This window comes from Labeo rohita, chromosome 9 (genome assembly GCF_022985175.1).
Source record: "Labeo rohita strain BAU-BD-2019 chromosome 9, IGBB_LRoh.1.0, whole genome shotgun sequence".
In the NCBI taxonomy this organism is placed as follows: Eukaryota; Metazoa; Chordata; class Actinopteri; order Cypriniformes; family Cyprinidae; genus Labeo; species Labeo rohita.
Genome location: NC_066877.1, coordinates 3,811,259 through 3,824,816, shown reverse-complemented (window position 1 = coordinate 3,824,816; position 13,558 = coordinate 3,811,259). Strand labels below are relative to the sequence as shown.

The 13,558-nt window shown below is 36.4% G+C and overlaps 1 protein-coding gene across 6 annotated transcripts in view; it reads right to left on the bottom strand.

Moving 5' to 3' along the window:
• The window catches only part of osbpl6 (oxysterol binding protein-like 6), a 68,233-nt gene that overhangs the window by 32,761 nt on the left and 21,914 nt on the right, over positions 1–13,558 (bottom strand). For 4 of the 6 annotated variants that reach the window (XM_051119146.1, XM_051119150.1, XM_051119151.1 and 1 more), the window contains exons 2-8: positions 9,186–9,465; positions 4,403–4,525; positions 4,112–4,165; positions 3,483–3,596; positions 3,088–3,258; positions 2,674–2,785; positions 586–689 (exon numbers count right to left, since the gene is read on the bottom strand). In XM_051119146.1, the coding sequence (XP_050975103.1) occupies positions 586–689; positions 2,674–2,785; positions 3,088–3,258; positions 3,483–3,596; positions 4,112–4,165; positions 4,403–4,525; positions 9,186–9,332 (825 nt within the window). In that variant the 5' untranslated portion in view covers positions 9,333–9,465. The remainder of the gene's footprint in view (positions 1–585; positions 690–2,673; positions 2,786–3,087; positions 3,259–3,482; positions 3,597–4,111; positions 4,166–4,402; positions 4,526–9,185; positions 9,466–13,558) is intronic. The other 2 variants (XM_051119149.1, XM_051119152.1) reach the window with 1 other exon arrangement.

The window sequence follows — 13,558 nt, the reverse complement described above, 5'->3', positions numbered from 1 at the left end:
TGAAAGGTTTGGCCTGCACAATGCAAAACTGTCTGGTAGATATTAATATAAACAGTTTATATATGTGACCCTGGACCACAAAACCAGTCGTAAGTAGCACGGGTATATTTGTAGCAATAGCCAACAATACACTGTATGGGTAAAAATTGTCAATTTTTCTTTAATGCCAAAAGTAAAGATCATGTTTCATAAAGATATTTTGTAAATTTCCTACCATAAATATATCAAAAGATAATCTTTGATTAGCAATGTGCATTGCTAAAACTTCATTTGGACAACTTTAAAGGCAATTTTCTCAATATTTTGAATTCTAACAAACCATACATCAATGGAAAGCTAATTTATTCAGCTTTCAGATAATGTCTCTCAATCTTAAATTAAAAAAGTGACCCTTATTAATGGTTTTGTGGTCCAGGGTCACATATATGTGTGTATTAAGTGAATGTAAACAGACAGGTGTCAGAACCTGTGAATTAGGTTTGCAGTGTTTGGAGTGCCAAAGAGAAACACAATCTGTCTGCAACACAATCTGTACAAATACACTAGACACCTACAAACTGTGTGTGTGAGTGTCTGCGGATTTACCTGCATGTCGGTGAAGTTGGGAGCTGACTGTGTCCTTTGTAAGATCTCCAGACTCTGCAGTAGCTGACTCAATTCTAAAAGACTGGACTGGCAGTAGGCAAGCTCTGAAACATACAAACACAAAAGTTGACTTCTGTAAGACTAGGTGAGGCTCAAATATCTTTTTTGATAAAACAGAGGATCAATCACAAATCATAAAAAGTTCCCCTCAAAAAAGAAAAAAATGATATAATATGCTGCAAAGAAATTATGTACATTTATTTTTGTGTACTGTTAAGACATTTCTGATTCTTTAAATAAAACATGAAAATAACATCAATATACTAGGGCTGGCAAATGATTAATCGCGATTAATCACATACAAAATAAAAGTTTGAGTTTGCCAAATATATATATGTGTGTGTACTCTGTGTAATTATTATGTATATATAAACACAAGCACATTCATGTATATATTTAAGAAATATTCACAAGTATATGTATTTATTATATTTTTTTAGAATTTATATTATATATAAATAAACATAATTTGCCCATAAATAACATATTTCTCTTAAATAAATACTTTAATTTGTGTGTATTTATATATACATAATAATTGCACACAGTACACACACATTTATTAGGCAAACTCAAACTTTTATTTTGCATGCGATTAATCGTGTTTAATTGCGATTAATCGTTTGCCAGCCCTACAATATACTTTCCCCTTAAATTCTCATGCCCATATCTGGATTTGAATGCAAATATTGTATCACTAAGTGGAAATAGTGATATATGCTATTTACACTGAGTGAAAATGGCATATTTTTAGCGATACATGCTATTTACATTAAGTGAAAATAGTATTTCTTAGTGATATGCTGTTTACACTAAGTGAAAATACTAGTGCTGTCAAATGATTAATTGCGATTAATCTTAAATATATACATGCATGTGTGTGTGTTTATATAATACCTAAACACACACACATGCATGTATATATTTAAAAAAAACATATGGTATGTTTATATATTAAATATATTTATATATAATAAAACAAATATAAATAAATGCATGTAAATATTTTAAAAATATATACTGTATATGTGTGTATTTATATACACATAATAAGTATACTCAGTACACACATACATGTAAACAAAAACTTTTATTCTGGATGCGATTAATCATGATTTATCATTGACAGCCCTAGCAAATAGCAATGGAATCTATTTACACTAAATGACACTAGTTCAAATAGCTATAGGTTCTATTTACACTGTGTAAATTTGGAGAATTTTCTTTGCAATAATAGTAGTTAAATGCTATTTATATTACTTATACTAATAGTGGCAGATATCTGCCCCTCAGTACTGCAGTACATTACAAAGCACTGTGCAATAATAATAATTTTTATTACAGTTATTAAATGGATGCTGCTAATTGGTGCAATAAAGCCCTCCCTACACCCAACCAATAACACACTAACACCTGTGAGCCACATTATTGTCCACTTTTTAATTACATATTTAATTTTTATTGAAAAATAAACACATTTTCCATGTGATATGTGACCCTGGACCACAAAACCAGTCAGAAGTAGCACAGCTACTGTATATTTGTAGCAACAGCCAAAAATACATGTTATGGGTCAATTTTTCTTTTATGCCATAAATCATTGGGGTATTAAGTAAAGATCATGTTCCATGAAGATATTTTGTAAATTCCTTACTGTAAATATATCAAAACTTAATTTTTGATTAGTAATATGCATTGCTAAGAACTTCATTTGGACAAATTTAGGCGATTTTCTCAGTATTTTAATTTTTTTGCACCTTCAGATTTCAGATTTTCAAACAGCTGTATCTTGGCCAAATACTGTCCTATCCTAACAAATACATCAATGAAGAGCTTATTCATTCAGCTTTCAGATGATGTATAAATGTCAAAAATCAACTCTTGTGGTCCAGGGTCACATAAATCATGTGAAAAGTGATAAGAACAAGTTCGGCAAAAAGTGGATTCGAACTCGGGTCGATCATGTCAATTTTTTTTATTTAATAAATCTTAACACATCTTTATCATCATAAATGAATTGTTTGTTACCTTCTGCACACTTGTCCATCTCCTCTGACTCCTGTAACCAGGCCGCCACTTTACTCTGTCCATTACTACAGGATGGTGGCAGCTGCCAGGGCAGACTACTGGGTTTACCCTGCTAAAAGGGCACAAACACACGTTTACACAGCTGTCTGAATGAAGCTTAACTTTGATTTATGTTGTTATTATAGTCAACACGAAACTGCATTTGTGACCCGTAATGCTTCCATTACGAACTGGAGGATGAAAAATGTGCTACATGCCAGAACAGAGCTAGAACTGAATGTGCATAAATTGCATGCAGTAAGAAAAAAGGAAAACAAAGCATTTAAAAACAAACAGGGTCAAATTTGATTTCATGCTGACTTTTAATTAATTTCTAATTACTACAGACAAAAACATAAACGAGACAAGAATGACCTTGTTTTGGTGTGCGCTGGAAGGGGTGTTCTGGGGTGACTCTGCGCCGGCAGACGGAGGAAAGGTCCGTAATGTAGCATCACGAGGAGAGCGAACGATCTCGTTCTGACGGAACAAACGATGGTTACGCAGCTTGCACACCCAGATGTCAAAAACATCTGGAGACTTCACCTTGAAGGAGAAAGAGATAGAGACAGGGTTAGGAGACAGCATCAAAAATAAATGATGGAGACATGAAAACAGATTTAATGTGACCTTTACGTAACAAAAAGAAAAAAGATTCAAAAGAAATAAAAATAACCCCCCAAGACAGAAAAGTGCCTGAAGCTGCAGAAACGCTGCTTCTGTCCACATTACTTCAATGAATGCACATACAGACCAAGCAAATTATAGACCTTCAGATGGTAAATGTGCTCTTCTGTGTCTAGATCTATGCGGCGAGCTCTTTTCTTGATGGACATCACAGACAGACCCACATCTATACTGCCATGAAGCTTTCCTTTCTGAATCTGCAACAAACACCAAAAAAAATCATTTAATACTCATGTTATTTTGAAGAATGTTGGTAGACAGCTGTTGATCCTCACTGACTGCTGAAATATGGAAAAATTCTATGGAGGTCAATGGGGACCAGATCAGTTTGGTTACCAACATTCTTCAAAATATCTTCTTTTGTGGTCAACATAAGCAAAAACAAACTCATACAGGTTTGGAACAACTTGAGGGTACGTAAATGATGACAGAATGTTCATTTTTGAGTGAACGATCCCTTTAAAGCACATTTTAAAGTAAAAGGTTTCCCCACACACAAGCATTAACCCACACATACACTCTGTCCTTGTTGCGTCAGTGCTTAGTGATGTTTCTACTGCTGAATCTGAGCTCATCTGAGTCACGCTACAGCGAGAGCAGGCAGCCAATCACAGCTCACCGTCTCTCTCTGACCAGCCCACACAGCTCATCATTATTATTCACAGAGCAGCACTGCAAGCACTCTACAGAAAACCATTTAAAAGACACTCACATCTACAGGAGATTTGGAGTACTTCAGGATCCCGTTATCTAAAACGAAAAATCGCTGTGTAGAAGACAAGAGAAAAGAACAGTATTAATCGAATTAATATTTACCTTAAATACATATTTGAGAAATACAGCACATGAGTAATGTAAGTAAAACATCATTGGTCTTAAGTGGTTTAAGTTGGTCTCCTAGCCTGGCAAAGCTGTTTTTTCAGCTGGTATAATTGGTTTCTAATCCAAAAATAGCTCTTAAACCAGCCTGACCAATGGAAACCTTGTGGTAGTCATTTCCAACCTTGTGCCAGCCCTTCAGAGGCCATTTCCTTTTCTTCAACATAAACCCTTCATGTTTCTCTGGCCTCTGGACATGAGTTTGCCCGATCTTCAGCCCCTCGATGATTTCCCAACTATCTGTCTCCTACAAAGGGAAAATATTGAGATGAACACAGTGAGAGACTTATTATGAATATAAATGAATATACACAGTGACGTGTTGTAGCAGCTACATTAGTTTGCGGGGGGAAAACAAAACAAAACATTGCAGCAAAAAAAGATTTTAGTTTGAAAAGTGTTTACGGCTAATTTCACCAACTGATCAAAATGCCAAACTCATTAGAAACATCATTAAACAGACATCAGCGAAACACACAAAATCATGAGATGAGAGAGGAGTATTTCCATAAATAGATTTACACACTTTGTATATTCTGGTTTAACCTTTATTCTAAAAAAGACCTGGACAAACTCCACAGTTATTGGAATATTCCTTTATACATATAATCATCATTTTGTAATAAATACATTTCTTCTTGTTATTTTCTCACCCTCTTACTATTTATTAGGCTTTATTAATTCTGCACAGTAATGTAATCACCAAAACATTTGTAATATATATCCTTAATGACATTCAAGAGCACAGTGAATTGCAAAATGCAGGCTAGGGGTGCAACGGATCACAGAACTCACAGCTCAGATCATATTACGAATTCTGTGTCACAGATCGGATCGTTTTTTACTTAAAGAACACTTTTATATATTTCTTTGATACCACAGCAACTAAGAAACATAGCCTCACTAAGAAAGATAAAAAATTATTAATGAAGTGAACAGTCAGTAAAAAAATAAGAATAAAGGCACAAATTCTATACAATATAAAAAAGGTTACAAGTGAAATAAGGTCCAAGAGTTGTATTCAGGTATAGAAATGTGAAATAACACTGCATAGTGTTCACTGTATAAAGTAAATACAGATTAATCTTTGTCAAAGTTGTGTTTTGTTGTTTGACTAACATTTATGACGCAGACAGAAATAGGTATTTATAGGCTGCTGTCCCTATAAGAGCTGACGCATGGATAAAATATACTGAAACACACCTGATTTCTTTGGGTTCACTTCACTTCAAGACATTACCAACTGTGTTTAGGGTAATACTAGTCAAAAAGATTCAGAGCGCAGGCTTTTGAAGTCCTCTACAGGAGAGGGGGGTTCTCAGCGCCGCCGACTTGGTGCACTTCTTCAGCTAAATAAAGGTTTCATTTCATTTATAAAGTCTTTACTGTACTGTAAATTTTATTATTTTACACAACACAACATACAAGGACAATTTTGTCAGTCAGCTGCATCAGCAGCATTCATAATTCATGATGGAAACGCCTTTTGCCTTGCATAACATAAATTGATTTTATTCATTATAATACTGAATTTTATTGAATTTGATGTGAAAATATGTTCTCTAGTCTTATCTCAGTATTGTTTGTTTATAGGCAGGTTATGGAGTCGGTCACGGCATCTTTCAGCTACGAGAATTAGCACTATTACGGTGAAAAGTGATTACAGAGAATGGTTGAATACACTTAAACTAAAATGCTACTTTTAAATGTTACATGTTTTATTTAAAAAATGCTTGTTAAACAAGTTTAAATGTATGTAATAATGAATAAAGGATTTTTTTCTACTGGTGATACGACATAAAAATCGCGCTTATGGAATAATGATACAGTGTTTCCCTGGTTACTACTGTAAACAAAGCAGTGCCGTGCTTATGAACGCAACTTTGAATCAAAGACTTGTCACTCGTATAGTTTTGAATGGGGAAAGATGCAACGTTCATTATGGCTGCAAAGCCCCATCTTCTTAATAAAAGAGACAATCGTTAATAAGTAGAGTCAGTGCGTCACTGCAGCTGCTGTTAGAAGTCCTGGTTGGTATAGAAACAGTCAGCGTTCTGAGATGTGTGCTTAGTACTGCGCATGCGCACTGGCTGATCTCACCTGAAAAATAAGCTTTAAACTGTAATTTACTTTTGTTACACCTTAAATAAACTTAAAAGTATTTTTTTATAAACTAAAAAGTGGGCCAATTTAGTCTCAAGAAGTATTGAAATAGTACATTTTTACTATTAGTACAATGATTTTGTACACCTGATTTATACACTGATTTTTATATACATAAAGTACACTTAGAAAAACATGCTTGAACTTTATTTAAGTTTACCTAAAAAGAACTTTAAGTACAAATTAGAATGGCAATGGCTGCCTTAGCAAACAGCACTAATTAGTTTAGGTTAATGACAACTAACATTCTGCTCCCACTGTCACCATGGTAACAGCTGACAGAGAGGTGAGGTTAATTTGCCCTCTTGCTGAAGTGTATTAATCAGTATTCATCTATATTGATCGGTCAGTGCGAGTGAAGCGCTCTCACATGAGCTTCGTTACATTTAGTAGCTGCCATTCTTCCTACCAATTCAAAGCGAATTATTAAATAATTTATTCTGTTAGCAAAAATACTGGATAGTAAGGAAGTACAATAGAATAAATTGCGTATTATTTAGCTGGTTATGTGATTCCAAGATGTTGGCTAGCTTGTATTAGGCTACTGACATGACATCATCAAAATATACAGTGGGTACGGAAAGTATTCAGACCCCCTTAAATTTTTCACTCTTTGTTATATTGCAGCCATTTGCTAAAATCATTTAAGTTCATTTTTTTTCCTCATTAATGTACACACAGCACTCCATATTGATAGAAAAACACAGAATTGTTGACATTTTTGCAGATTTATTAAAAAAGAAAAACTGAAATATCACATGGTCCTAAGTATTCAGACCCTTTGCTGTGACACTCATATATTTAACTCAGGTGCTGTCCATTTCTTCTGATCATCCTTGAGATGGTTCTACACCTTCATTTGAGTCCAGCTGTGTTTGATTATACTGATTGGACTTGATTAGGAAAGCCACACACCTGTCTATATAAGACCTTACAGCTCACAGTGCATGTCAGAGCAAATGAGAATCATGAGGTCAAAGGAACTGCCTGAAGAGCTCAGAGACAGAATTGTGGCAAGGCACAGATCTGGCCAAGGTTACAAAAAAAAATTCTGCTGCACTTAAGGTTCCTAAGAGCACAGTGACCTCCATAATCCTTAAATGGAAGACGTTTCGGATGACCAGAACCCTTCCTAGAGCTGGCCGTCCGGCCAAACTGAGCTATCGGGGGAGAAGAGCCTTGGTGAGAGAGGTAAAGAAGAACCCAAAGATCACTGTGGCTGAGCTCCAGAGATGCAGTCGGGAGATGGGAGAAAGTTGTAGAAAGTCAACCATCACTGCAGCCCTCCACCAGTCGGGGCTTTATGGCAGAGTGGCCCGACGGAAGCCTCTCCTCAGTGCAAGACACATGAAAGCCCGCATGGAGTTTGCTAAAAAACACCTGAAGGACTCCAAGATGGTGAGACCAAGATAGAACTTTTTGGCCTTAATTCTAAGCGGTATGTGTGGAGAAAACCAGGCACTGCTCATCACCTGTCCAATACAGTCCCAACAGTGAAACATGGTGGTGGCAGCATCATGCTGTGGGGGTGTTTTTCAGCTGCAGGGACAGGACGACCGGTTGCAATCGAGGGAAAGATGAATGCGGCCAAGTACAGGGATATCCTGGACGAAAACCTTCTCCAGAGTGCTCAGGACCTCAGACTGGGCCGAAGGTTTACCTTCCAACAAGACAATGACCCTAAGCACACAGCTAAAATAACGAAGGAGTGGCTTCACAACAACTCTGTGACGGTTCTTGAATGGCCCAGCCAGACCCCTGGCTTAAACCCAATTGAGCATCTCTGGAGAGACCTAAAAATGGCTGTCCACCAACGTTTACCATCAAACCTGACAGAACTGGAGAGGATCTGCAAGGAGGAATGGCAGAGGATCCCCAAATCCAGGTGTGAAAAACTTGTTGCATCTTTCCCAAAAAGACTCATGGCTGTATTAGATCAAAAGGGTGCTTCTACTAAATACTGAGCAAAGGGTCTGAATACTTAGGACCATGTGATATTTCAGTTTTTCTTTTTTAATAAATCTGCAAAAATGTCAACAATTCTGTGTTTTTCTGTCAATATGGGGTGCTGTGTGTACATTAATGAGGAAAAAAATGAACTTAAATGATTTTAGCAAATGGCTGCAATATAACAAAGAGTGAAAAATTTAAGGGGGTCTGAATACTTTCCGTACCCACTGTATACACTTCACTTTATTGGCTGTAAAATATGTGAAATAATTCCTACTTGGTCAAAAAGAAATCACAACGTCTACACAAAAATCTATATTAATTTCTGTTTATGGAGAGTGCTGTGCTGTAATTTAAACAAGCTCCCACTTTGTTGAACATCAATCTATCATAGTAATTTCATTGATTTAGCTGTCCCGTAACAACCGTGGGTGGTTGTTGCACATGTCCAGCAGTCTTTTCCTGCCTAAGTGAACATTTCTTGTCTGTAATCGGCTGCGGATTGGACAATATGATTATGCCTTGCTTTGATCAACCAGTTCAGTTGAGAGGAATGTGGCTCATTCAGTCTCTGTCCCTGTCACACGTTCCTAGTACTAACCTACTGCTTACTGCATACTTAACAGTATACACCACATATATTACTTATTAATACAAATCTTGTTGGTTTGATTTCACAGTTTTTAACTTTTTGTTGATATATATATATTTTTAAATCCTCATAGACAAATAAATCACAAAATATTTCTTAAACCAGTCACTGTTTCACAAACTCTTTCTCTGTCAGGGCTTACCTGTCGACTGTCTCTCTGAGACGAAGAGGAAGAGGATGCGCTCTTGTGAGTGGGGGTGGAGCTCTTGTGTGAGGGGGTGGAGCTCTTGTGAATGGGCGTGGCTCCCTTCTCCTCCAGGCTGGTGGTTCGGCTTTGATGGCGAGACATGATAGCGGCTGCTGTCTACCTTCTCCTCTCTTACGACTCTCTCGTCCTTTCTTATTTAGCGTCTCTTCTTGTCCCTCCAAAGCACAGCATGACCAGTGAATCCTTGTGCAGCCAAACTATTGAGCACTTTTACCTGAAACACAGAACAGTGAAGGAAATGAGAATTATAAACATGACAGAGCACTTAGCGGTGTAAAGATTACAAATTTCTCATGGTTCAGTTTAAATATAGGCTCTGTGGTCACGGTTTCAGTTCACTAAAGTCGTTGTACAGTCACTGATTCAACGATTACAAAATATGAGGCAAATACTGGAAACATTTAAAATGTATACACTTTTAACCACAAATGCTTGTCTTGCACTAGCTCTGGGATGCGCATTTGCGTCTTCACGAATTACATAATCATGTTGTAAGGTCATGTGTGGTTAGCTCTTCGTCTTCCTGTGCTTTGGTTCAAAAAGGTAGGGTAGGATGAAAAACTCAAGTTCAAAAATGTCCGTTGTTTTACCGTTGTTTTGCACATTCGCTTTGCAAACACAGTATTTCTGCCTACATCACTTGTGACCTTTCCAACATGACTGCTTAATGCGTGAGGTTGAACTAGTGCAAGACAAGCATTTGTGGTTAAAAAGTATACAAAGTTTTATTTTCTTTAGAAAATGACCAATCGTTTCACTCAACAAGACCCTCATTCCTCGGCTGGGATCATGTAGAGTCCTTTGACCTGCAATTTGGACCTTCAACCCACTGATCTCCGTTGAAGTCGACTATATGGAGAAAAATCCTGGAGTGTTTTCCTCAAAAACTTTAATTTCTTTACAACTGAAGACAGAAAGACATGAACATCTTGAGTATATTATCAGGACATTTTGATTCTGGAAGTGAATTAATGCTTTAAATAACTAACATTCATTTTATGTTGACATTTCCAGCTACAGACTATTTAAAATGCAATCTTTAAATCAGCTGTTTTTCTTATGTATGCTTTTTCCTCCCAGCTCAATGGTCTTTTCTGTCGTTTATTGACAAACCAAGCAGTGCGTCTTATCTCCTCACTGTCAGGAAGTTCATATGGCCACAGCAATAAAAAGCACGGGTTATGAATGACACTAGGGCTTGGAAATTGGATGGTCATTGATCAGGGAAACTATCCAATGAGCACTGAGCAGGGCTCATTATGTTTTTCATCTTGTCAATGTCATTAAGCAACGTTCTATGAGCCGTATGACAGTTCTTGAGTTACAGGCTTCACTAGCGTTGGGGATCACAAGCAATTTAATGATTCTGGTTCAGATTCTATTTCAACTTAACGATTCCATTAACGATTGTTCTAGCAGACCTGTGCCTTAAATAACATACTAAACAAAAACAATATTTCAGTGGAATGTTTAAAGGATTAGTTCACTTCCAGAATAAAAAAAATCCTGATGATTTACTCATCCCCCTGTTATCCAAGATGTTCATGTCTTTCTTTTTTCAGTCGCAAAGAAATTTAGTTTTCTGAGGAAAACGTTCCAGGATTTTTCTCCATATAGTGGACTTCAGTGGGAGTCATTGGGTTGAAGGTCCAAATTGTAGTTTCAATGCAGCTTCAAAGGGCTCTAGACAATCCCAGCTGAGGAATAATGGTCTTATCTAGTGAAAGAATCGTTCATTTTCTTAAAAAAATAAAAATGTTTAAATAAAATAAAATAAAAATACTTTTTAACCAAAAATGTTTGTCTTGCACTAGCTCTTCGATGGGCATCCCGGAATTCATGCATTACGTAATCACACTGGAAAGGTCATGTGCACTATGTACTTTGATTTAAAAAGTTTGTGTAGGGCGAATACATCTAATATTCTCCTCCAACTTTAAAATCATCCGACATCGTTGTTTTATGTTTTTGTGTAAAGGGCGTTTGACTTTGCACAGATGACCTTTCTAACATGTTTATGTTGGGCTGGTGCATGATGAAAATTTTGTGGTATCAAAGTGTATCAATTTTTAATTTTTTAAGAAAATGACTGATCATTTCATCAGATGACCCTTATGACCGATTCTCAGCCAGAATCGTTTAGAGCCCTTTGAGGCTGCATTAAAACTGCAGTTTGGACCTTCAACCCACTGGCTCCCATTGAAGTCCACTATATGGAGAACAAACCTAGAATATTTTCCTTAAAAACTTAAATTTCTTTTCGACTGAAGAAAGAAAGACATGAACATCTTGGATGACCTGGGGGTAAGTAAATTATCAGGACATTTTTATTCTGGAAGTGAACTAATCTTTTAAGTACACTTAGGTGGCCTTCTATTTTATTGATATTATCAGTAACTACAGTTTAAAAAAAAAAAAAAGACTTGAAGCAATGTTAATTTCTTTGACAAATAATTTTTGCCATACTTTTCGTCAACAACATGTTTTTACAGAAAAAGAGAAGATAATGAAACAAAAACTTGTTCTGAAGACAAAAACCTACTGACATTCTACTGAATCTACTGACATTTTCGTCAACTAATAAAAACAAGATGAAAATGTTAGGGAGGGACGATTTGGGAAGAGAATAATTCAGAACGAATCTGCTGCGTGGTTAGGAAGACATATGCGTACATTTGAATTGTATCATAGCCTGTTGATCAGTCTGGCGGGACATAAGCTAGCATACATTTGCTGCACATCTCCTAAAACATTAAAAAATTTCAATATCTGTGAGTAAGAGAAGAGCAGACATATGGATAAATTTGATGACGCAAAAGAGAACTCAATTTGGTCCAACACAACAATTCGGTCCGATCTCACACAACACACAAGTACACTTTCACTTCTCATGAACAGAGAAATACACACAAAATTATGTTGAATTGTCCGTTTTTGACGAGTATTCACGTAAACACAGTCGGTTACATCTTATGTGAACGTAAACAGTTGGGAGAATATCGGACATGTATCAGTACATTACATCTGTGCATTTGGTTTAAAGGGCCAGCAGCCTAATTTAGTTGCTATTGTCTGTGGCATTTATGTTAATCAAGAAACAACAGAAATACAGAAAATCACTCACTGCTCTTGACTAAATCACTTTAGTAGCTCTAATAAAGATTAATCTAATTTTATTCATAGAAATCAATATGTCTGCTTGAAAGAATGAAGAATGTGGTAAACAATTTATAAAGAATATATAATTAGCCTATTTAACTATTAGCATTTCACTGAAAATAATACCAAGTTCTTGTTTATTTATGAGAAGTGGCTTAATTTAATTTTTAATATAAAGACATGTTGCGTATCACAGCAGTTAAATCTGTCTATCATAATAAAACCTTAATATCAAACCTATACATTGAGTTGGTCATTTTAGAGAAATGCTTAATAAATGCATTGCACTGTAAATAAACACATTCGATTTTAGCCAACTAAGTCTACTGTAAAAACTACAACAAATCTAAAACTAAAACAATTCAGATGACTAAAATATGACTAAAAGTAAATGGCATTTTAGTCAAAGACTATGAGTAATACTAAATCTAAATTTGCTGTCAAAGTGAACACTGGTTTAAAGTACATTACCAGTGCACATTCAAGACAACAGCACACTTCTTTACAAGGATAATTGGTCAAGTCCTTCTGGAAGAAGAGTTTCGCTTGTTATAATTGGAACTGGCAACCCTATGATTGTGCTGTAATTGAGATGAACTGCACAAATGTGCAAGTGTTTTGAGAAGAAACGTATAAAATTATGTTGTTTTGGACATCCTGTGAGTATAGTGTAACATGAGTGTAAGTGTGTGTCCTGCTGTATGTGTTATAGTCTCTGCATGTGTCTTCCTGCAGCAGTATTGATTAGTCATGCAGTATAGAGAGACTCTGACCAGCTTAATTAGACCCAAAGGAACACACACTCGCTCATCCTGATGGTCCGGCACTACAGTTGTGTGAGACAGTTTAAGAAAAGCTGTTTCAAGAGTGGGCACAGTTACAAGTGAGATAACAGGATACATCTGTACTGGCCTTCCCAACACAAACATGCTTAGCAAGCACTCTGGGGAAAACACAAACACTGCATGAACACACACATCTATAATTTAAGGGCTTCCACCCATCCTCCAGCACATTAACGGAGACGCGGGAGCCCGGGGGGGGAGACATGGGGAAACACGCGTCGCCATGTGAAGCGCTAATGTTTCCATCAGCAACTTATTCGCCGTTTTTCCTCCACAACAGCTTCACACGCTGATAAATGAAAC